Raw genomic sequence first — 25,881 nt, forward strand, 5'->3', positions numbered from 1 at the left:
ATGGGAAATGTCAGCCCGGTCGGCCCGCTGGCGTCCCTTGGCGATTCGGCTTTTCGTAGTTTTCAAAAAACTAGCTGGGTTTTCTCTCACCGCCAAAAAAAAACCCTAACACCTCTCCCCTCCCCCCCCCCCCCGGCGTCCCTCTCTCGCAGCGATTGGCACCGGAAATGGACGGAACCCCCAAAAAATCAAGACCCAAATCAACCGCTGGGAGGCCCAAAACCTCGCCGGAGGTTCCCTCCGACGCCGGAATCTGCCACTCCCCGCCGCTCCCTCCGCCGGATCTCCTCCATTTCTGAACCCAAATCCCCTCAGACGCCGATCCCCAGCGCGGCCAAGTTCCTCGCCACCGATCGCCTGGAAACACCCCGATCCGCCAGGAAATCCAGGCGATCTCTGCTTTGTTCCGAGAAGACGCCGTCCAAAGTCGCAACCTTCTCTCCGGTCACTCCCAACCCCCCAGAATCAAAGAAGAGGAAACGGTCCGAACCTCCAGTGCCGAAGCCGAGAGCTTCGAGGACTCCAAAGAGGCGGGTGTACTATAAGAAGGTCGTGTACGATGGCGGGGAGTTTGCGGTGGGGGATGATGTGTATGTAAAGAGGAGGGAGGGGGCGGAGTCCGATGACGAGGACCCGGAGGTGGAGGCTTGCCGGACTTGTTCCAGTCCGGAGGGTCAATGATGATAGAGTGCGATGATTGCTTGGGGGGGTTCCATCTCAAGTGCCTGAAGCCTCCACTGAAAAAAATTCCGGAGGGGGAATGGATTTGTGGGTTTTGTGAGGCTCGAAAAATGGGGAGGAGGTCGTGCTCCCGAAGCCCCCAGAAGGGAAGAAGCTGAGCAGGACGGCAAAGGAGAAACTCCTTTCTAGCGACTTGTGGGCGGTCCCGGATAGAAAGGTAAGAAAATTCGGGGTGGGAAATTGTCCTGTGTAAATTGAATTCTTGAAAGCCAAGCATGAGATAATTCTAATTGGGGTGCTTTTTTAATAAAATTTGTCATCAACCAATTGGACTGTTCTGTTTAAAGGTTGTTTTTCGTAAAAAGAAATTCCATTAAATGCTTGTTAACCTCTATTTGTTGAATTTGGGCAGTTTATGGAAAGAATCTGATGGGATCTACTGGATGAAGTGCCGATGGTACATAATCCCTGAAGAGACTGCAGTTGGGAGGCAACCTCATAATTTGCGGAGGGAGCTCTACCGCACAAATGATTTTTGTGATGTCAAGGTGACTTATGATACTAGTTCTATAATTTGCTCCCGGTATCATGTAATCTGAGTTGTGATTTTCCTAGTAATAACTTTATGATTTTCTCTCTGTAGATGTTGTAGTTTCTCCAATGCATCATTCCTAGACCAAAGTTTGGGAACATTTTTTGACAGTTGAAAACATTCCTTTATATATGAAGGTTTTCTACATTTGACGGTAATCACTGATCAAATTAATGAACTTTGAGGCATAAGACAATGCAAAAACAAGTTTTTAAGTGGCTATGCTTGAGTTCAGTAAACAATAGATCTGACTTAGGACTTGAATTAAAACTGACTCTTCTAAATTTGCATTACTTAATTATTTGGTACCATTATTTCAGTTTCAAGATTTTGCTTGATGCTCTTGAAGCTAAGCATTAAAAAATCGAAATGACGCTTTCTTCTCCACACATTTGACTCACAATTCAGACCTTAAAAAATTCTTGGTGTTTGTACTTCCTATCCTCTTTATTTAGCTAAGTTATCCTAGATCTTTGTCTTCGAGATGTCTCCCTTTAGATCTCCCATGATCAAGGTCCATGTTGACCTGCAATACCGGGGTAAGCTACTGAGGTTTGGTTCAGTATATGTGTTGAACCGGTTCATACCAGTCCGAACCGAGCATAAGTGCCCCATACTGCTTGATATCATCCTAAATTGGGATGTGTACTGTATTGTGCCAACTTGTACCATCCATTTTTGGGTAGTATCACGATAAATAGTAAGAAAAAAGGGTTGGAAGCTATCTTGGTACGGGGTATCATATTTTCACCAGATTTTTGTCCTCTTTAATCACTTATTCATCCTTATATTTGCCCATGTGAATTTATTGGATGCTAACTAGATATGACAACCTTTTTGTTCTCATGAACTTTGGAAAATTGCTATTTCATGCAACTTCCTTAAGAGGCAAAATATGACATTGAATTTATACTTTCACTTGTTTGTTAAAATGAATCTGGATCCGTTCTTCCATTCTTCAACTATTGCTCTCTACAATCAATATTCTCTCCCTTTGAAAAAGAGGACTAACATGTCAAAATCCTTTCAATGGACTTTAAACTATTTGATATATTGCCATTCTTTTAATACATTCAATCTTCGCATTCATGGAGAAGAAACCTACTTCCAATGAGATGGGAATTTTTTTCTATGACATGGTTCTTTATATAGGCATTACATAATATACCAATTAGGTATCAATTCTTGAATGACATATATGAGGTTAAACTATATCATCTAACAACATGTTGGAATTGCTAGATACAATGAGAATTTCTTGAGGAATAGCTCTGCATCTGGTAGTTAATCACGTAATGGGAGAAACATTGGATGCTATCTTTTATTCCCATTATAGAGGTTGATTGTTTGGGAATTCATAAGAGTGAGTGGAAACTAAGTTGAATAGAATGCATCTGACTTTAGTAGCACCAGAGCAAGAAATTAGCGTTGAGAATATGACATACCCTTCATGATTTTAGTTTATGTTGTTTGTCTTGTTACTTTGAAGTATCATGACAAACAATGTGAAGGGGTAATTTGCTCTTGTCAATTCACGTGAGGAAGATATGCTTGAAGCAACAAGAAATATGAAATTGTGTGAATCTCGGAATCACCACCATTTAATTCATGGCATGAGTGCTAATTGAATGATTGTGGCATTTCCATTCTACGCATGACATGAAGTCCATTTCGTCTAAACTTGTTTTACCAAGATTCTCTCTATGAGTACTCTTTGTAAATAGACAACCAAAACAATATGACCCGATTATCGAGAAATTCTTGAATTATTGACCTTTTTTCTCTTTGCTTAATAATCATCTGTATTATTTTTGAGCTTGGCAATTTATTCACAAAATATATACGACTGACTTAGGTCTTGGGTATAGAATAGACCAAATCATCCTAAATCGGGTGGTTTGGTGCGTATCGAATCGGACTGGTTAGGATCCGAGATAGTTTGGCTACTTGATTCGGTCCAAGGCCAAAATTGGCTAAACTGTGGTTTGGGCTATTCCAAACCGAACCTGGCAGTTTGGAGCTTTATAATCTTTTATCTCCTCTCTAGCCCTGATCCTCTCTCCTCTATCCAAATCCTCCTCACCTCCTGTTTCCCTCTCTCGTGATCTTCCTCTCTCTTCTCTCTTGATCTTCTTCTCACCCTCCCCTCTCCCTCTCTCCTCTCCAACGTCGGTGGAACTGACCTGAACCGTCCTGCTCCGCCAGCTTTGAACCGTACCGGTGGCTCATCGGTACGGTTCGGTCTCAGAAAATGGGCCGCGTTCCTGAAGTTGGAGAAGAAAAAGAAAAGAGAGTGAGCGGGGAGGGCGGAAGAGGGAGAGGGAGAGGACGCCGGCAGAGGGCCGGCGGAGCCCGCGAGGGGGCCGACGCCGGAGAAGAAGGGCCGCTTAAGTGGCCGACCTCTGGGAGAGACAGAATGAGAGAGGAAAAGAGAGAGAGAGAGAGCGGGGGAGGGAGAGCACGCAGGAGGAGAGCTGGCGGAGCCTGGCGGAGGCCGCGAGGGGGCCAGCGTCGGGGAAGAAGAGACTATGAATGTTTGTTGTGTCGGTACAGGCACGACCCAACCCGTATCGAGCCGCCCCGTCGAAGAACCGTACGGGGTCCGGTATTGGTTCCCCCGACCTTGCTTCTTTCCTGATCCTTCTTTCTCTCCCCCTCCCCTCTCTTCGGATCCTCCTCACCTCTTGCATGTTGTGACCATCGTCTCTCCTCTCTCTCTTCTCACCATGCCATCGATGATGATGATAGCGGCATCGGAGGTATGCATGTCTCTCTCTTTTTCTCTCCCCCTCCTTCCTCTTCTTCTTCCTCGCCCTCCTCTCCCTTCCTTGATTCTGATACACCTTGGGATGATACAGTGTATACCCATAACGTATCGAACTAGTAGCTGGTTGGGATGACCCCTGATACTGGTTCGGTGAACCTTGCTTAGATTACAAATTAATAATTTTATTTATTGTTGGTGATGGTTGTGTTTTGGCTATTTTTATTCTTCCAGATTCTCCATGTTCTTTGTACATATTAAGAACATTTTTAGATTTACATGTTTTTTCTTATTATTTCATATTAAAATATCTGTTTTTCTGAACCTTTGGCAAATTCATGCTTCAATATCTATGGGAGACATATTCTAAGATCTCATGGAGAGAGAGAGAGTTTTTGGACTTTCAATGTTAAATTATTCTGGCTTTTCCAATACTTTCCTTATTCCATGCTTGTTATTTGATCTAACGTTTGCAAGATGAAGAAGAGACTATGAATGTTTTATTATTACTTGCTTATTTTGGTTCTAAAAATTTGAGAAAGGCCCCACATTAGGGGTGGCATATGTAAAGATCTAATGTAAAAATTGACAATGTACAGCACAGCAGAATAACATATACTTGCTAAAAATTGTCTTAGCATTACACATACACCAGGATAGGCTGCTGTACTCTCTAAACCAGTAGGAAGTATTGAATGGAAAACAGAATTCTTAAAGCCAAATTTTGAAAGATGAAAACAGAGTTGTGATCATAGTCATGTTGCTTCTCTTCCTTCATATTCTTCACTATTTGGAGAAAGCTATGCAATGTAGGTCTTTTCCTTTGGAAAAAATGAAAAAAGAATTGCTAGGAGAGTAGATGTTCCAAGTGAAGGTCTCTTCTTCAATTTGTAGTAAATTGTACATAATCATTTGTATAAAATCTCTAGGTAAAACCGAGCAGTTCTTAAGACACCACCTCTTATGTTTTTTCCGCTCGCATGTGGATTTATTGTTCATGTTTCCACATTACTTGCTAGATAACAGTAAATTGCACGATGCTTTCTATCACAACACTGGCTTTGTTTTTATGATTTTAATATGCACTATTAATACCATCCTTTTTGTTTAACAATCTACCCTTTGGTTCCCTTTGGTCTGCTTTGATTTGAAATTTGCTTCAGCTGGTGTCATGCATCAATTGATTTTGGCACTTCATTCCTAATTATGTGTCCAGATGGAATCTGCCCTTAGGCATTGCTACGTTATGAGCCCTAAGGACTTTAGAGAAGCTGACAATGAGGGAGATGATGTATTTTATTGTGAATATGAGTATGATGTCCATTGGCACAATTTCAAGCGTATCACAGATATTGATAATGATGACGAGGTAACTTTCTAGAACTTGCACTTGAAATATGTTTGATGGAGAGAAGATATTCTGTCACAGTTGAGCATCTTCCACTTACCTCATATTAGAATGATGAAGAAGCTGGAAATGACGAGGAGTGGAAGTTTCCTAAGGATTTGCACAGTGATATAGATGAAGATTCAGAATATGAAGAACATACAACCATCGATTACGCTGATCAGAAGAATCTAACTCATGAATTGGCTGCGGTATGCTTCACTATCTATCTTGTATATCAGCTGTAATTGTTCATTTTTCATCAACATGTTTCAGTTAATATACCTCTTTCAGAACTCACACAAGGGAAGGATATTTGGTCTTCAAAGAATTGGAATAAAAAAAATTCCAGAACACGTGAGGTCTAAGCAGACTGATCTGGAAAAGGCAAAAGCAACGCTGCTGTTAGCAACTTTGCCGAAATCATTGCCTTGCAGAAATAAGTACATATAAGTTATAAGATTTCACTATTATGTGTGCTTAATGGCCTTATTTTAGTCGTTTTTGCTTATTATGAGCTTCTTCCAGGGAAATGGAGGAAATAGCTGCATTTATCAAAGGCGCCATTTGTGATGATCAATGTTTAGGCCGCTGCCTTTATATTCATGGTGTCCCGGGAACTGGCAAGGTAAGAAATACTTCTCTGATGGTGTTTATTCTTATCTCTGTTGTTACGTTTGATATTTTAGCAACATCAGATGGCTTTAATTATTTGTAACTGTTGCTTTAAATACATAAATTTGCTTAAGTCTCATCTTCTTTTGTACAATTTATCTGTATCGAACTGCAGACTATGAGTGTACTTGCAGTGATGAGGAGTCTTAGGTCTGAAGTTGATGCAGGAACTATGAGACCCTATTGCTTTATAGATATCAATGGTCTGAAGCTTTCTTCTCCGGAGAATATTTACAGGGTATAGAATCATCAACCTTGTCTTCTCTGCCATATAAATTTCTTGTTTGGTTAATATTATGGTGAAATATAATCTTGAAAGCGTGCAGGTTATTTATGAATCATTAAGCGGTTGCAGGGTTGGATGGAAAAAAGCTCTTCACTATCTCATTGAGCGATTTTCAGATGGCACTAAAGTTGGCAAAGAAGAGAACAAACCCTGTGTTCTGCTTATAGATGAACTTGATCTTCTTTTGACCAGAAATCAATCGGTAATTCTTGTTGTTTGTGATGTATCAGTTATATGATTATAAAGCATGTGACTGATATTACTTATCGAAGAAGTCTTGCAGTATCTCATAGTTAATTCATTTCATGAAACTAAAGTATACTGATGTTTGGAATCTTCTTTCTGTTCAGGTGCTTTACAATATTCTTGATTGGCCCACTAAACCTCATTCGAAACTTGTTGTCATAGGTATCAACTTACAGTTTTGTTCCTTTTATCCTATTTCTTGATTGTTTATGTCCTTTATTTTTTGTTTTTGATGTATTGATATGCAGGAATATCAAACACTATGGATCTTCCAGAAAAGTTACTCCCACGAATATCAAGCCGAATGGGGATTCAGAGACTATGTTTTGGCCCTTACAATTATCAACAGTTGCAAGAAATCATATCAAGTCGTCTTAGAGGTCTTGAAGCATTTCAAGAGCAAGCTATTGAATTTGCTTCCAGAAAGGTAGGTGATATGGTATTATTTTATCATTTAAATTGACTCGTATATATCATATAAATCTTACATTCCTGAGAAGTAAAATGTGTTGCACTGTTTCAAAAGATCCATTTTTGCATCAATTTTGTTGTTTGATTGGGTCAAGTTGGTCTGGATTGTGCATTGTAGGGTTGAACAGATCAATTAATTGAGCTGTGTATTTACTGATGATTTGGTCTAATCATAATTATGGTACAACATGAGTGTGCCACAATGGGTTTGAATGAACCCAGGCCCGTATTGAAAGATCCAACCCAATTTCAACCAAACCTTATCATAGGCTCGACTGTTAACAAAGTTTGAAATATCATGGTCCGGGGTCTTTGTGGTCATGTCTTAGTACTGTAGGAACTGCTATACACTTCTGTATCTACGTATAGTTTATCAAGATGTTTGGTTACGAAGACTATTGTATTCCCTCAATATTCCTGGGTACAGAGACAGTTGTACTGCAGGTTGGTTTTTCAACACTTGCTCAAACATAATCCAACTCAACATTCTTTGACCTAGCACCGATTGGGTCAGGTTGACTTGGCGGAGTAAATTATATAAAGGAGTCATCTAACTAGATTAAATCTAATAACTAGATTATATTTTACTCTGTCCTACATAGTCTGTATTGGTTATGATGTACAGTTATGTAAAACAAACTAATACTACAAATATAATACACTGTTCTATAGCAACTCGAGATGGATTTGTGTTAAGGATTACAAAGTATCAGTAAATAATTTTAAATAGAGTTGTTTAGGTTTGTATTGGAGTGTTGGACTATGCTACTTCTGTAAAGTAAGGTGTTTTGATGTAATTCTAGTGTTCTTGTCAGAGTTGATGGCAAAAATCAGAAATTGGTTGCAGAGTGATGAAAGAGGGGTTTGCATGGTTTAAATTTATAGTTCTAGACTTGAATTGGTTTTGTTTGGGTAAATGGATAGGATATAGGGGTTAAAACTTGGATTTGGGGAGGTTTAGGATGATTATTACGACGATAATTTGGTAGGATCTGCTGCAGACCATGCGTGAAAAAAAATATGGGAGCATATAATGGAGGGAGAAGAACATCTAGGACTACTTTTATGTTTTTGCAGTATTTTTGGTGGCATAATTGTAAACAACAGTGTCAGATATATGAAAGAGGATAGAAGAGGGAAGCAATATACGAAGAAGAAAAAAGAAGAAGAAAAAAGAAGAAAAGAGAAGAGGACTATGAGAGAGAGAGTGGAAGCATCCTGATGTTATTGTCAAATTCAAACTGCCACCTCAACACTGGTTGGCTACCCCTTCAGCACTTCATTAGGAAGGTAGCTAAAAGCAATTACATTTGATTTCCGTCGAGTGTTTGTTAAAAAGAATGCTTTTAGTTGGAATTGATCAACTTTAATTTTCACCTGGCCAAAACTAACATCAGTTTTTGGGCTTAAGTTGGTTTTAGTGAAACCCGCCAATTTTGCTTGAAATGTACTTATCTAAGGCTCGTTAGTCATTTAGTCTCATTTTTGGACCCTCCATTCCTTATCTCTTTTAAATTGACAGGAATGTTTGCTCATGGGTATTACATTGTACTTCTAGGAACCAGTTTTGTGTGATGTAACTCGAAATCCACTTTTTTGGATATACTAAAGACTGGGTGTTGAGCTCTAAGAAGCTTAAGAAAAGTGGTTCATTTATGCAATATAGGCTAGACTTGCTAGAATTTACTGAAACTTTCAAATTTAAGAAACATATTTTTTTAAATTTGTAACAAAATTAAATTTTAGTTGTTATTTTTCATTTTTATTGATTTTCTTGAAACTATGTAGATTATAACATATATACATGCGAGAATTTGTTTTTTCCAAAATGCAAGGATCAGATTTTTAGAAAAATCATGAAAATTGATTTATTATTAATTTTTATTCTTATGCATTAAAATATTTATATATTTATTATTAATTAAATCCATGTTTTTGGTGTATAAACAAGTTGCCTTGACGTATCTTTATAAGAATATTTCTTGTCATTTGGTATTCATGGTTGTCAAAGGTGTGCCTAAGGTGCAAGGCACACCATGCTTGGTGACTTAGGTGTATAAAGTACGTGCCTTTTCTATACTTTGAAGTGAAACCCAAGTGCAAAAAAAGCAACCTCTGTTATTTTTGTTCTTAGCCATAAGTGGACAGAAGGAGATAGAGCAGCACTAAAAGTTCTTCTTCTTCTTCATGTTTTTGGGGTATAAACAAGTTGCATTATCATATGTTTATTAGAATATTTCTTGTTATTTGGTGTGCATAGTTGTCAAAGGCATGCCTAAGGTGCAAGGTGCACCAGCGCAAGGTGACTTGGGCATAAAAAATGCATGCCTTTTCTGTACTTTGAAGTGAAGCCCATGTCCAAAAAAGTGAGCTTCGCACAAGGTGCACCAGTGCAAGGTGACTTAGGCGTAACATGTCTTCTTCCCTTTGACAACTTTGCTGGTATGTAACATTTTTTGATTTATAGTCACCCTCTGCTGGTACTTCTTCTTCTTCTTTTCTTCTTCGTATGTTAACATTTTCTGATAACTTTGTTGGTATGTTAACATTTTCTGATTTATAGTCACCCTTTGCTGGTAATATTAACATTTTCTGATTTATAGTCACTGTTGTTAATTGCTTGTTTTGTTCGCATTTTTTGATTTACAGTCACCCTTGTCAATTGCTTGTTGTAGATGCACATCCATGATGCTGTCATCTTCATATTTTTTCTCTCAATAATTTAGTTAATGGAGTCAAGTCTTGAGGCATCAGAAAATGTTAATCACCGCTACCATGCCAAGGTTGTCCTTGACCTTGCTTACAGTGGTTGCTATTTCCCCATCCCACCATGGGCCAAGTGCATGATTTCCATTTTATGTCATGTTTGGCAATGTTTTTATAAGCACCGCTAACCTCCTTTGATTGATTTTAGGATGGATCAATTGCAATGATATCGTCTTATCATTGTAGGTTAGATATCTGGGCAAGTTTCATGCATGAAAGACCTATCATTGTGCTATGGTCACCCCAACTATATGATAGCAACTGGTATAGGCACCTGATCATATAAATAAAATCTCCTCTGTATTTGAATGGGCAATGGAGAACCAAACTATGTGTCGATGCTATACTGCTAAATTCTTGTAGGCTTTTAGCTGAATTAGCTGAGTGTTATTTCCTCTTTCCTCTCTCTTTGCTTATCAAAAAGTAGCATGAGCAAATTGATGAATGAACAAATCTTCTCCAATCACACCGCCTGCTAAATTTAAAGGGTAACCCAATGCATAAGTCTCCCGCTGTTGCAGCGTTTGGGCAGGGTCAAATGTTTGCAGTCTTAACCCATATGTAGAGAGGCTGTTTCTGTGTTTTGAACCTGAAACCTCCATGTCATAATGGAGCAACCTTATAACACCAATTGCTAAATTAACCACATTTATTGCCTCAAAGTTCAGGCATTCTTGCTACTTTAGTGTTCAATGGGCAGGGCTTGCTCTCTGACACTTTTCTTTGAAAGATGATCCAAATCATAAATAAGAAGCACCTCAAAAACATGGATTATTCGGGAGTTCTTTAGGTACCTTTCATACTAAATATCCAAGCTTTTGGAGTAACGTGCTTGTATGGAATATAATTGCTTATTCAGGCAAATTGGCAGTTCTTCATCGGCCTTATTTCAGAAGTTGATCATGTTAGGCTAAATTAAGGATCTGAAACCTTTGCATTATGGTGCTGCTACCATATCAGTTGTCAAGGATCCCTGATCTTCTGTGCTGCTATTGTATCAGTTGTCAAAGATCCCTGTTTTTCTTTCTTGGGTGACCCAGAGAACTGAATCAGTGATGAGAATAAGTATGTTTTAAGTGGTTGGTGGGAATGAACCAACTATGGATGACTCTTGATCTACAATCAAGGTGGGACCTTCTTCCCTACTGGTGAGATGGGTATTCTTTAACGTATCTACAGTGAACGAGTGGGTTCCTTTAATTTTATTGTTTCTGATTGAATATCTGGTGAGTTGATACAAAGAGAAGAATGTACAATCCAAGCTGAGTAAATAAGTCAAGCTTTGAATTCAACACCCTAAGCATTGCATAAGGAGATCATATTCCAGAGTCCTTGTGTCTCCAAAGGTTATAATGTTGGTATGCTTTGATTACCTATATATTCAGGCTTATCAAAATACTCTACTTTTCAGTGAAGTTGTGAGGGACTCTCTCTTGTTCTAAATTAAACTTTCAATTGCTGCCACATGGACTTGAAATGTCCAACTTGCTACTTGTGATTCACCACATGCAGATTTTGTTTGCTGGCAGTTTTGTTGAGCTGTCAAGAGATCATGGATTTTCATAATTCATTTCTCCATAGTTTTAGAATTTGGACAAAGTAGAGGACTGGTCCGAGAATTACTATTCAGTAAGATCAACTGGCCTTTGATCTCTTCCTTGATGCTTCCCATGCGATTTACTGAAGTTAAGAATATCATTCTTGAGGAATTGACCTGCTACAGAGAGATGGATTGCTTGGGAAAATTTAAGCTTATGGGGAACCGACTGTGGTCATGTAGATCGTGCTGGTTAGGTTGGTTTTCCAATACTTAGATAAAGGAATTAATGTCTAGTATTGTTTTTTTGGTAGCCAATCATTTCTCTGACTATCTTAGCAAGCGCCTCTGCTTAGCAACTAGAGGTTTTGTAATTCGTGTCTTGGCTGGTATATAACCAAGTATCTGAGCTTGGGTAGTTATTGTGTAGGGGGGCCTCCCCCTCTTTCTCTCAAAAATGAAAGGTAAAATTCTTTACCTATTCTTTATTTTTTTTAAGGGAAAGTGATTGCCACAAAACCATGATGGAATTCAATTTACTATTTTGTTTTCTTTGTTTCTTCTTGATATCTAGTGATGCCTCATGTTGCGGTAATTAGTCTCTTCACATACAATTCCTGAAAGCAAAGTGATAGGAGATGGAGTTTGTTATGCCTCCAACTTGAGAACACGAGATAGGGGTCGTGGCAACCGCCGCATACTTATAGGAAACTCTCTCTACAAGTATGCAAGGCATCTCATCACGATTTCATAAACATGCAACAGAATAACTTTAAATAATAATATTTAAACTTCATTTAATAACTAACTCCAAAATTTAAATGTTTCACAATTCTAACAATATTTTAAAGTAATATATCAATTTAAATAAACACCAATCTAAGATAATTTGTGCCAAAGTTTTGCTAGCTTATATTGGAACCCTGCTTAGACTAGTTCTCTTGAATCTATATATAAAAAAAGAAGCCGTATAATGAGCTAGACATCCAAGTAAGTAATAAATACCCTAACTAGATAATTCATGTAATAATATAAAATACAATAGTAAAATACAAATTATCACGAATTAGTGAAAATACATGACCAATTTTGCTTTAAGCGGCCTTCTTCCCCGGTGCCGGCCCCTTTGCGGGCTCTGTTGGGCCCCTCGCAGGCTCCACCAGGCTTCGTTGGCCCCCTCGCGGGCTCTGCCGGCGTCCCTCCCCCCGGTTCTCTCTCTTTTCCCCTCTTGTTCTACCTCTTCCAGGGGTTGGCAGCTTAAGCGACCCTTGTTCCCCGACGCCGGCCCTCTCGCGACCTTCGTCGGGCTTCACCGGCATCCTCTCCCTCTCCCTACCTCGCTCTCTCTCTTTCCTTCTCCTTCTCCAGTTTCGGGGATGCGCCCCATTTTTTGAGCCCGAACTGTATTGGTGAGCCACCGATACAGTTCGAAATGGGCGGAGCCAGTCAGTTCGGATAGGTTCTGCCGACGTTGGGCTAGGCTAGAAATAGAACCGCACTTATACCTTTCAGAATGGGCCAGGATACCGCACTTATACTTTGCAGAGTGGGCCAGAATATCATATTTGTACCCGGTGGTAGGGCTAGAAGCAGAATCGATGAGCTCAATAATAGCTAGAGTGCCAATGCATAACCCCCAATTGGGGGTTCAAAACATAGTCAGGCTGAGAGTTTACATATCGTAATTCTTTTTTTTTTTTTTACAGAATAACATATAGACCATATTCCAACCAAAATATGCATATACGATATAAGATCAATAAACAATATAATAATAATCCGAAAAATATTATTTCGAAATTATATATCTATTTTTCAACAAATGAAACCTCATAAAATTCATAAATCAAGTATAAATTGATTAACAATTTATTTGATGTTGAAAATAATATTATTCCAATGAAAAATCTAGAAAAGGTAGAACATAACTTACCTTGCGAGCGAAACCAAACTATAGGTCCAAATAATTTCGATAATTCCACTTAGAATCTAGGATTTCGGCGAACGCTCAACTAAAATTTCTGATGAGCATCATGAGCCAAGACAGTTGGAAGTCAAGAGAAGAAGGGGAAGGGAACGATGGTCTAGCGATAATGATCGGCAAAATCTGTCGATGGTGAGGTGAAAAGGGATGTGGGAGTCTTTAAATAGCCATTGGAGGCTAAATCTCCTTTTGTAGGAAATCAGGATGTAAAAGGAGTTTGTTTCTTACTCCAAGTTGAATAGGGCTCTATTTTTTTTTTTTCATCTCCTATTTCAGGTTGAACAAGGCTCTATCCTTTTTTTTGCCATCCCTACTCCAAGTCGAATAAGGCTCTGAGTCGGTCAAGTGGACTAGGTCTAGTTTCTTATTAGTTGGGCTGGGTAATATAGAGTTGTTGATTTGAATGTTGACAGATTTATAGAATAAACTTGATAGATGGTATTATATTCTTTTATATTGATTACTAGGATCTTGATTCCTCCAAATTTTTGAGGCCAAGTAAAATAAATTTCTATCCTTTTTTTGATTCTCAGGTTTAATGATCTATTATTTCAAATTCTTAAACCTTTCTATATTTTAGTTAAACCATCTCTGTATTATATGTGCATTTCCCTTGATGTGGATCTCAATCTAGTTCCCTCACAATCAAATCAAATGACATAGCTTCTTTCTTCATCTTGTTCTAGAGTCACCATTTCTCACAAAAACCCTATTTGCTTCTCATTCTGCTTAATGAATTCTTATCTGTAATTTTTGTTCATCATTTTTGCTAATTTATTGGTTTCTACTCACCCTCGAGCTTAACCTGTTGACACTGCTAGGTTGACCTTTCAAGTAGAAAATCTGAGAGCTTCGATATGGCATGAATAAAAGAAAACAGTACACTACATGTCCATAAACCTTTGTGTGTGTGTATGTTTGTGATTGTGTGCATACATGTGTGGAAAGAGAGGAGGGAGAGTAAAGCTATAATGCTTTTGAGAGAGTATTTGTCCTTATATGCTTTCCTTGCAAAATCAATGTTAGCCCTTTTAAAATGAAAATTGGCACTGTTTATCACGATCTACAATATTTAAATTGCCAATAAAAATGAAAGCATGTGTTCTGGACATTTCTTACCTCTGCATCAATTGAACAAAAACACAGAAAACTCTTTAAGTGTATGTATCATGTTTTACTTCGATCTATAGTTCAGAAGTGTCCAATTTAGTTGATTTTGATTTTTAGGTGTTTTAAGATGTTTAGACAAAACCAAATGTTTGAATTCTCAAATTTTGTGGCACAAATATTGTTTATCTTACTAATTGTACCCATGATCATCCATTTTGTGCCCAGTTGATGTATAAGTAAGAGACGCTTAAAGCATATAACGCTTTGATTATAACGCTTTGATCCCTTGGCAATTTAAACAAGTAAATTGTGATCAACCTTCTGAATTTCCATGTTGAAAGGTTCATCATTGATACTGCATTGAAGCATTTGGGTCCAAAGCCTATCAATAGCATTTTATATAAGGGCTATCACTGATTCATTAGATTTTATTTCTGACTATGCATTGCCCAAAGTTGTTAGTTATATGTCAAAAAATGGTGGAAAAATCGGTGACCTTACGTATTGATGAAGATCTGTGCGAGCATGTGTGTAGTCCCACATTAGTTGTTAGGTACTTATATAGTTAAGGAATCCAACTAATACCTTCTTGCCTAAATTTTTTAGATGAGGTCTTTAGATGATTACAAATGGTATTAGAGCGCACTCGTCCCATGAACCATGTGAACTGAGGACTCTGTAGCATGGGCTCTTTTATAGTTGACTAAGAGCTGATTGTGGTGTTTATGATTGGATTTGGACCATTACCCGAGTGAGGATGCTAGGGCTTGAAGAAGAGAGCCGGGGGGGGGGGGGTGTGAATACCCGTTTGGGCATTGGTAAGATTTTGGGTACTTACACAGGGCCAAGAAATCCACATCTGCTTGGCTTGCCCTTTTGGGCTAGGTCTTGGGTCGTTATATGTTTCATATCAAATTTGTTGATATAGGGATTTGTGGAGTCCCATCATTTGCTTATGTTGTTTGATGAACGTTTATGTTAGGGGATAACTTTGAACTTTTTTAGTAATTGGGCTGAAATCCCCCATGTACAACACTGTAGCTCTGATGTAAATTCATGCTTGCCCATATAAGCTGCCCTGATGGAAAATTCTTCTAGTTGTGTCAGCTATTGAACATGTGAATGTCAATTTTTATTTGATTCATAGGATTTTTTTTTGGGTCAAGTAAGTCATTCATTTAGATTCAGACATGCATTAGATGCAGGTCTTTGCAAATGCATGCTTATAAGTTATAGTTTAATGGATGTTTACCTGTTCTTATGTATGAAATAGTTTGCCTGCACTGTGTGTCCACTTCGTATTACATTGCTCATATGAATAAGTTACAGCTATGCTAAAAATTTGTTTGTCAGCACTATGTCTTCATTTCATATTCATGTTCAATCAGGTTGCAGCTATGTCTGGTGATGCTAGGCGTGCGCTGGAAATATGTAGGCGTGCAGCAGAGTTGGCAGATTATCGGCTCAAGCAAACGTCACGGTCCGAACAGTCATCTTTCCCTGTTGATAGTTCTTCTAAAGGTATGCAACATAAATAAATAGCAAATGGAATGTACCCTCAGCTTAGTGTGTAGTAGGCTATGCATGGAAAACTTGGTTGAGCTTAAATTAGCTGTGGTAGTTTGTTCAATGACTGATGGACATAGATGAATTCTTGATTTCTTATGGTCATTTTACAGCTTGCTGTTGTACATTTTTCATTAAATCTTTGGCAGCTGATCAGACTGATCTTCTCAGGAAAACACCTAGTTGGCATGGTGGACATTGAAGCTGCTATACAGGAAGTGTTTCAGGCACCGCATATTCGAGTAAGTAAAAGATTTATCAATAATATTTAAAGTTATATTATAGTCTTATGTCTACACAGTAAGTAAAAGATTTATCAATAATATTTAAAGTTATATTATAGTCTCATGTCTACCCAGTTTTTATTATATTTTGTCTTTACAGATAATGAAAAATTGTTCAAAACTGAGCAAAATTATGTTGGTGGCTATGGTGCATGAACTCTACCGAAGTGGATTGGGCGAAATAACCTTTGAAAGGGTTACTTTCTTTCCTTTTAACTCCCTATATTGTGGTTAAGATTTCTTCCTTCTATCATCTGCATTATTTGGGATATGGCCCAATTATTCTTTTCGGAGAACAATATGTACTTGTACAACATGACTGCAATGTTATAATCAAATACAAGCAATCAATTTTTTCTTCACCTGATCCATAACATGATTTATCAACAACTAATAGGCAAAAATTAATGATTTCTCAATGATCTGGTGGTGGATACATCAATATTTCCCTTCAATGTGCAGCATTCTAGGATTGCATCATTGAAGGCACTTCACTTCCAAGCCAGTTCGTTTTATGTTTGAACTTTATTTGAACCTCACTTATTTTTTGGTGACCTGTTAATTCTACTAGTTCTCTTGAGTAAGAACTTCTGACAAAATAATTGTCTAGTATCAACATAAGCATATGTCAGCTATTCAAGTTTCTGCTGGCGATTGATTTTCAGTATTATTTATATATGGAATTAGGAAGCAATATAAGTAGTTGATCTCATTTTGATGGTATACGATCTGGATTTTGAGAAAGTACTTTGAATGCAATTTGTAGTTATTTGTTAACACAGGTGAACTTTTTCAGTTATTGATTCCATTTCTGATAAATTTTTTGGCTTTTGTAAATTCTTATGTTATAGTTGGCAACAACTGTTCACTCTTTATGCTCAAGCAATGGAGAAGCTTTTCCTGGATGGGACACGCTCTTGAAAATTGGGTAAGAAGTTCGACATGATTTATCTACTCATTTTGTACAATGACATCTGTGTATAGATCTTCTAATCAGAGTTTATTAATTTTCATATTCATTTCCGTTTGAAAAAAAATTATGAAATGTTGTCTTTGAAAGTAGGGAAAATGGAAAAAGAGAAGAAAACAAAAACCATCGGTTCTTACTGCTGCTGCAGTGCTGCCGTGAAAACAGTAAATGCGAAAAACCATAAACAGTACAATCCCTTCCAGAGGATTAAAGAATTTTATTTTTTTAATATCTCACTACAGAAATTTCATGCCTGCCATCTCACAGACTTTGCTTAAGTTAGTCGGCTCTGGTTTCTGGTGTTGTTAGCCTAGTCTTGCCAGGCTTGGAAAATGCTGGGTTTCTGCTATAGCATTTAACCTTTCTCTCATGCTGGATACGGAGTTATCATTCATATCATTGCTTGATATTGTTAAAGCATTTTAATTTATCAGAATGCAGTAATGATAATAATATAGTTTCCCAGGTTGTAGATTATGCAGACCTCTTCCTTTATCATGATTGAAGAAACTAATGTGTTTGAATTTTGCCGGATCTTGTTGCAGCTGTAAACTTGGTGAGAGCAGAATAATTCTTTGTGAGGAAGGCACAAAGCATAGGTTGCAGAAATTGCAGCTCAACTTCCCCAGGTTAGTTTTGCTAGTTATGAAGTCCGTGACCATGAATTACTTAACAATTGTTTCACTAAATTATGAACAAAAACTTTCAGGAAAACTGGACTTATGTGCCAAACCATGCTCCTTTTTTTTTCTCTTTCCTTCTCTTTTCTTTTTATGTTTGAGCTCAATAGCCACTATTTCTGGTCCAGTTAACTGTTAAAATCAGAATCTTGATCCGCTATCATTTCTAATGAAGGGTAGTTGGGATTTGCCATGAAAGGTTATAATAATGTATGGCTAGTGATACAAAAAAGAACGAGATGGAAATTTTTAAAGGTTGAAGAAGGTTTGTTGGGAGTTGACAGATTTTCAAAAGGGGTTTTCTCAAAAGAACGAGATTTTCAAAAGGGGTCTTTTCAATGTGTAAGATCCATCTTGAAGTAGATGGGGCTAGTTCAAAGAAAGTGATAATTGCAGAATATTTTCCAAAATTACGAAAAGAGTAAGGATACCCTTTTTGACAACCAGATATTATGAAATTCCTGAGGTGTCACTTGATTCCCTTGAATGATGTATGGCCATATTGAAAAAGTCAACTCATATGCTATGTGTCAGGTCATGATCTGTTATACTTTTCTTTTATTAGAAACTGTTTATTAATATATTATTTGCTAAGTAGAAGGACTGGGTTCGAGTCCTCCATAAGTATTAGTTCATTATGGAAATAACTTGGTTCCTTATAGTATAAGATATTAAAGATTTGTTCTTAAGAGTATATTACTTAAAAGGTCTACTGTCTTCTCTTGCTCTTAGCGTTTAAACTCCTTTTTTGCTTTATAACAATGTCTCAAGAGTTTAACTTCACTTTGCTGCAGCAAGGATAATGATAAGTGTATAGTTTGACTTATTTACACTGACTCATGCTGTTTCTTTTTTCCTGCTTGTGTTCTTCTCCTCTCTCTCTCTCTGTGGAGAAACAAGGTGAGGGTTTCATCTTCTGAACCTGAACCTGCGACCCCAGTGTCATGCACAAGTGGGGTACCAACAGATAGGAACCGGTCTTATTGGCCATGCAGACTTGAGTTATTGGTCGTTTAGGAATTCTAAGATTTTGGGAGTATATTCATATGGCTAGCTCAACTTCCTTAACTCCTCTTCACTGTTGCGAATTTTGTATGTGATTGATATATTTCTATGCAGCCAAAATCTGAAAGACCAATACAATGGCTTGACTCGTGGTTTTGCCTCAGCGTCCTCCATTATTGTCTTTCTTTCAATTCTCCTGTTGCCATCTTCATCTTTATTTCTCTGCTTGAACTTTACATAAAGAAAAAACACCAGAATGCCATTCATATTCAGCTTCCTTACATAATTTTTTATAACCTTAAGCTTGAGAACAACCTATTATGATCTTTCCTTCACTTCTCCTGTTGCTGTCTTCATCTATTTCTCTGCTTGAACTTTACATAACGAAAAAACATCAGAATGCCATTCATATTCAGCTTCCTTACATAATTTTTTTATAACCTTAAACTTGAGAACAATCCATTAGGCATTCAAGCGGTAATCTTGTCCAATACTGCAACTTTGAGTAACACGATTTGTAAGCTCTACGATGTTCATATATTAGATGATGCATTCCAATAACCTGATATAGATGGCTCCATTGCTTGTGTAAATGTAAGAATACTTGTTGTCTTATTTTGTTCCATCAAGGGTTGTGAGGTGGTTCTCATATAAAAGTTTCAAGGTTGAACATATGGTATGATGAAATTATAGAATATTGATAACATATATTAATAATGATCGGTTTTTTACATAATATGTGATGTGGGGCTAGGTTTCATTAGTGTAGTCATTTCTGTTATGGTAAGCTCGAAATTTTGTATTGCATGCTATATCCTAATCCAATATGCATCTTATATTGTTTCTTGTCAATACAGGAAGTGTGAGTCTCAAATACATATTGAGTATGCTATTAAAAACAAAGATTGTGGAAACTTTGAACATATGCCTAGAATACTTCCTCTGTACCATTGAGGATTTTTTCCCTTTTTTTTTTTTGGGGGGGGGGGTGTTGAGCTTTCTTTTTTGTTGCTTGTGGTGATGATGTTGTTGTAGGTGGTGGTGTGGATTGTGGTGTATGGATTTGAATGATGACTAAATAGGGTTTGTTTATATTGGTGTATGAAATGCAGGCTATGTTACTACAATAACCTGTTAGCCTGTGCAAATGATTTTTTCACATATATTTAAAAGAATATTAGATTCATTTATTATAGAATCCCAGCCATATCTTATTCTATTTTTTCAGAATTTTATGGATTTGATCTTGCATCATGTCATATCCTTATCCCATATAGCGGTTAATATGGCCATTGCATAATGGTCTTTTTATGTATTTGATGAATATAATCAGTGGCTGCCCTGTTACTTCGCTTGCATTTGTTTATACAAGCTGATCTTTGTTTGAACTTTTCGCATTAAATATTCAGCAAAACTGGTGCAAGTAAAACTTCTGTTTCACAAGAATATTTAGTGTGTAAAGTTTTTTTTCTTAAAATGACTGTGTGAATAGATGCAAGTAGAAGACACTCAGTCGGAAGCAATTTCAAATTTTCATCATGCTCTTTGACAAAGTACCTATAAATGGTTTTAGATCCATAAGAAGGTTGACACATATCTTACAAAAATTTATACATATGGTTATGATATATAAGGAAATTAGGAGATTAACCGAGTGATATCACTGCAATTGACCCTTGTATCACTACCTAAATGTAGGGCTGGAAATGAGTCCGATTGTGTCAAGCCACCTCCTTGCCCGAGCTTGGTCTGAAAAACTTTTTGGGTTCCCTATCGGGCCTGAACCCAAAAGGTTAATACAATATCTGTCCTGAGCTTGAAACCAAGCCCTGCCCAAAGCACAAATGGGCCTGAACCAAACCAATCCAATCTAGCTTAAAGAGGGACAGAAAGCGATAGTTTGTTTGGTTTTCATGGGGATTGGTGATAGCAGGAAAGGTGGAGTAGGATCCAATAACGTAAGTGGTTATGGAGGTTGGGTGGTGGAAGGCAGGCACTTGCTAAGGAAGGAGGCGAGGGAGGTGCTTGAGTTTTTTTTTTTTGGGGGGGTGGGGGTGGGGTGGCAGCTCTTCTGCTAGATGGGGTCAAGCGAAATGGCATTGGGGGCATTTGGCAAACCCTATGCCCATTTTAAAGTTACTTGGTTTGGGCTTCATGCTGGGCCAAGGTTTGCTCAAACCTGACATGAAATTTCTTCATGCTCTATACATGAGGTCCAAGCCTGACCCAAACTAACTTGGACCAGGTCCAAAGTCCAACACAAATTCGGCAGTTTGATGGGCTTTGGGCTGGCTCAAGCCATTTCTAGCCCTACCTAAACGGTTCTGAGGATTGTTCAGCTTCAATATACCTTGTAAAACAAAAGCTATTTTACAAGAATTCCCTTGTGATTATAGATAGTTACATGAAAATATGCTTTAATGTTTTGTGGGTCTGCCTAAAACCTTAGGCTTCTTTCTTGTTTTTCTTTTGGATAGTTGAGAATGAAAGGACTACTAACTTGACACTAGTGGTTCTCACATTGTGGAAAACTAGCAAGAGTTGCTGGCCACTTAAAAGACTACTAAATTGAAATTGGTGAGCCTTGGAAAATTAACAACAATTGTTGGTCACATGCAAAAAAATAAAAAGTTAGAACACGATGGGACTTTATATAATAAGCAAAAGAGCTTAAACTGGCCAGACACTTGAAACCTATATTTAAGTGATACAACTAGAAACTGACAGAGAACAGCATTCACGTCCTTGTTGTTCTTCCTTGTGTCGAATGATATTGGTGCTTGGATCAACAAACATATCTGGAGCTGCCTAGTTTAATATTATTCTAGATGGAAATTTATCTGCAAATCTAAAATAGTGATATTTTTAAATGCACCTCTGTCATTGTCACAAACTGATATTAATTGTTTGCAATTTTATATGTCAGTGATGATGTAGCTTTTGCATTGAAGGATTGCTCAGAAGTCCCTTGGTTGTCTAAGTATCTGTAGTTACTGGCATGGTGGAATGATGCTGTATTCTTTAATTCCTTCTTTTCAGAACATTCACAAGGTTGGGGTGTTCTCATGGTGAGTTAATGTTGCTCTCTTTTACTTGGTATATGATGTTAACATCCGAGGCTTGAGACTTTGTTCATAATGATATTGATGCTAGTTGCAAAATAATTTTGTGCAAACCAATAGCTTTTATTGAGGGTGAGCTTAGGCTCAATGATTAGGTTGCTCTGTTGTGACCCTGAGGTCATGGGTCTAAACAAGAAAACAACCTCTCTGCATGCAGGAGTAAGGCTGTGTACATCTGATATGCCTAAACCGTGCAATGGCGGGATCCTCATGCACAGGGCTCCCTTTTATGGCAATAGCTTTTACTCTCTCTCCTCCAAAAAAAAAGCTTGTACTATGTCAGCTCATAAGTAATAAAAGCATTAGCTTTTACTACCTCTCTCCTCAAAAAAAAAAAAACCCTTGTACTGTGTCAGGTCGCCGCTAAGGAAATTATGATGTTGAAACATATTATGCTTCTTTATATCAAAATTTTACTGGGCATTGTGAATTCCAATTTGAATGACGTGCTATGCATTTTGACACTGGGCATACAATTATTTATGGTTTTAAGAAACTCGTAACTACAGATATGGAGGCAAATATCTGTACTAAAAGGTGCAGATTATCTGCATTCTGCTTTACGGGAACATATATTCCTTGATGTGAAACTCGTATCCGCAAATAATGTGACAAATGAATCTCTACTAAAAGGTGCATATTATCTGCATTCCACTTTACGAGGAACATTCGTGTTGCTTGTGCTCAATGTCTTGTTTGTTCTAAATGGATGTTAGTGGTAGTGGATCTCAACAATATGCACGTTTCCATTCCAATGTCTTATTCACCAAATATAGAATTGACTGGGCATTAGTAGATTGCATTACCCTTTTCAATGTTTATATCCACTTATATTGTGTTGTCTGACATGCACTGATCTGATCCAATGCAAGAAAATGATAGGACTTTTATATGAAAGAAACTCTTCAAGTAAATCAGTTCTCATATTCTTTGCTGCAGGCAGGAAGATGAGTTTGAACTAGATGAATGCTGGATTGAGGTGAAATTGATGTCACATTGTTTATCTAGATTTGTAAAATCCTACCTGCTGGAAACTGCTGCAACGTTTGCTGATTGCCATGCCATTCTCAAATCCCAATGGATGCAGTTATGTAATCACTCTGCTCCATGAAGCGAATCTGCCGGAGCATTTTTCACAGATAATGAAGTTCTTTTCTTTCCTTTTGACCCTTAGTTTGGTTTTGAAAGGCATTGAATTTGTACTTAGGCACATATATTTACGACAGGTGGTTGTGGAAGTTTTTGAAAAGCAATTAAGGTTAACAAATTTCAATTCCTCAAAAATTGCAATGTGCTTTTTCAAGAGTAGTGGTCTCATAGGTGGTCATGTATTTTGACACATTGGATATATGCTAATATGAGGATCTAATGAACTGATAGGCATTCATTTCCACCTGCAGGCTTTCTGGGTTGCTGGGCAAGAATTTTGGAATCCCCAAAACGGTGCAATTTTCTTTTATACGTAAGGCAGTTAGGAATTGGCTCAAGTCACCCACTGCCTAAAGGCATTGGCCACTGCCTGACTGCTTATAAAGTATCCAGCACATAATGGGCATGCTGGAGTATGCTCACTGCTATCCTGCTGCTGCTCCTACCCCACATAAACATCGATAGATCCATCAGAGTATGTCGGTCTGCACCATGGATTCAAGTCACGGTGGGATGTCCTATGTGGCACCTTGTGGGGTACCATCTAATGTGTTGGGACAGGAACTTTGTTCCTTGTCTTTCTATACCTTCTATTCTGCTCAGCAACTTTATATCTACAAAAATCAGAGCTGATTGCTCACCTTGGCAGTGCCAAATTAGTCATTGCGACTCATCAAAAAATTGCATCTGGGAGTGAGATCTTCCAAGTCAGCGTGATATTGGAAGGAAAAATTTGAACTCCACTGCCCTGCCTTTTGTTTGAGGCAACAAATATATGATCCTTGTGCAACGGGCATCTGTTCTTTAAAACACCTAGTGAGTCCTCAAACAAGCCTTTGGCAACCCAGGCTCCTTTTGCTGAGAGAAAAGTTGCCTCCAAGGATCATTATGCAATTTATAATGCAATATCCATTCCAAGAATACTCCATAATCATACTAGGAAATTAGTTTCCTTGATGATCTGTATTTGGAAGCAGAATTGCAGCTACGTTGTTTAAAGATTGGATTTTAATAATCTGTTCACTTGATGCACTATGTAACTGGTCTAACAAGCGCTATGCTTTAATAATCTATCAGATATCAACTTCATGGCCAATTATTGTGATTAGCTGTGTCCAGCCAGTGCTTGCCCTAACTGGAATAACACTGATCAAAGAATCTTGCCCTGACAGCTTTTTGTTCAATATCTAAATTTCAAGTTCTTTCAAAACAAGTAGTTGGATGACAGATCATCATCTTTGAACTTTGGAGCTAGAGTTGGCTGCAGGTTACAGGATGGAGATCAAAGAGTATCAGCCACTCATGACAACCTTTTAGAAGAACTCTGATGAGCACAAGTTATTGGATAATGGTGTGTCTTTTGACTTAAAAAAGGAACCCATGAGGGCGGTAAAGTTGCTGTTAAGAAGTATATTGGTGGAGCCTTTGGCATGTTTATAAGTGAGACGGTCAGCCCCTCCGAAATCAATCATAAGAATGTGGTGAAGCTTTTGGGATGACACACAGGGACCAAAGTTCCCATTTTGCTGGATTCCGTGGGACAACCGGCTAAGAATTATTATTGATGTTGCTAATGGACTGCTTACCTGCACTAGTCTCACCAGAAGTCTATAATTCACAGGAAGATCAACTCAATGAGCATTTTTCCGAATGAATTTTACTCAACCAAGGTTGACACATTTGGATTCTCACTATCAATTCCCAAGGGAAGATCAAAGTTCCCATTTTGCTTCATGAGTTTGTATCCAACAGAAGGCTTTACGACTACATCCGTATTATGGACCCCTCACACCAGATTCCATGGGACAATTGGCTAAGAATTATTATTGATGCTGCTAATGGACTTGCTTACCTCGACTTAGCTTTCCAGTAAGTTTATAATTCCCAGGAAGATCAACACAATAAGCATTTCACTGGGTGAATTTTACTAAGCCAAGGTTGACACATCTGGATTCTCACTATCAATTCCCAAGGGAAGATCAATGCATGTACCTTCACTGATCGTAATAATGAACATTACTTTAGTGATCAGATAAGACCAAAAGAGTGGCATTAATAAGTTTGGTTTAGTTTTCATTGAGCTCCTAGCAGCAAGAGAACGAACCTTGGGAGAAAGGTGACCGAAATAGTTTGGCGAACCCTTCAAATACTAGAACTTCTTGTCATCTGTTTCTCATCTGCTTACTCTTTATATACAAGAGCTGAGAGCTCATGGAAACATCTGGTGAGAACTGATTGATAGTGGTAGTTGGAAAACGGATATTTGATAGGCCATGTTCATATTATTATGTTAATTACTTTAGCTTAGTCATAGCATTGTCTTAACTACTTTGAAGGTTAGGAAGTGTAGTCAATCCTCCTAGGCTCAAGAATGTAAGTTAAATTCCACATAACAATGTACCAAACATAAGCAAGAAACTATAACCACAACCGACAAGCCTTCACCTATCTGCTAGTCTTGGTTTTATGGATATTTATTTCTCTCTTTTCCTGACATGTTTAAAGCTTTACCTAATTTATGAATTCTTCGTCTTTGTCCCCAGGTTGGAGCACCAATATAATCAACTCACTTGATGTCCTCAATGTTATAAACACAAGCAGAACTT

General features: G+C 37.9%; 1 protein-coding gene and 1 non-coding gene across 2 annotated transcripts; both read left to right on the plus strand.

Annotated features, from left to right (window-relative positions):
- On the plus strand, nucleotides 1–24,303 carry LOC103715915 (origin of replication complex subunit 1-like). The gene is given in 19 exon segments (XM_039127752.1): nucleotides 1–658; nucleotides 661–795; nucleotides 798–883; nucleotides 885–898; nucleotides 1,094–1,229; nucleotides 5,254–5,406; nucleotides 5,496–5,636; nucleotides 5,719–5,867; nucleotides 5,953–6,052; nucleotides 6,215–6,337; nucleotides 6,426–6,587; nucleotides 6,736–6,793; nucleotides 6,880–7,058; nucleotides 15,888–16,020; nucleotides 16,237–16,307; nucleotides 16,450–16,545; nucleotides 17,201–17,277; nucleotides 17,865–17,948; nucleotides 23,066–24,303. Coding segments are annotated over 19 exon segments (2,727 nt in total). The 3' UTR covers nucleotides 23,238–24,303.
- Nucleotides 5,314–5,391, plus strand: LOC113463304. The gene has a single exon (XR_003387331.1). It is a non-coding gene; the product is annotated as a small nucleolar RNA snoR28 (small nucleolar RNA).
- Nucleotides 24,304–25,881: the final 1,578 nt, after the last annotated feature.

Source organism: Phoenix dactylifera, chromosome 6 (assembly GCF_009389715.1).
Source record: "Phoenix dactylifera cultivar Barhee BC4 chromosome 6, palm_55x_up_171113_PBpolish2nd_filt_p, whole genome shotgun sequence".
NCBI classification, from domain to species: Eukaryota; Viridiplantae; Streptophyta; class Magnoliopsida; order Arecales; family Arecaceae; genus Phoenix; species Phoenix dactylifera.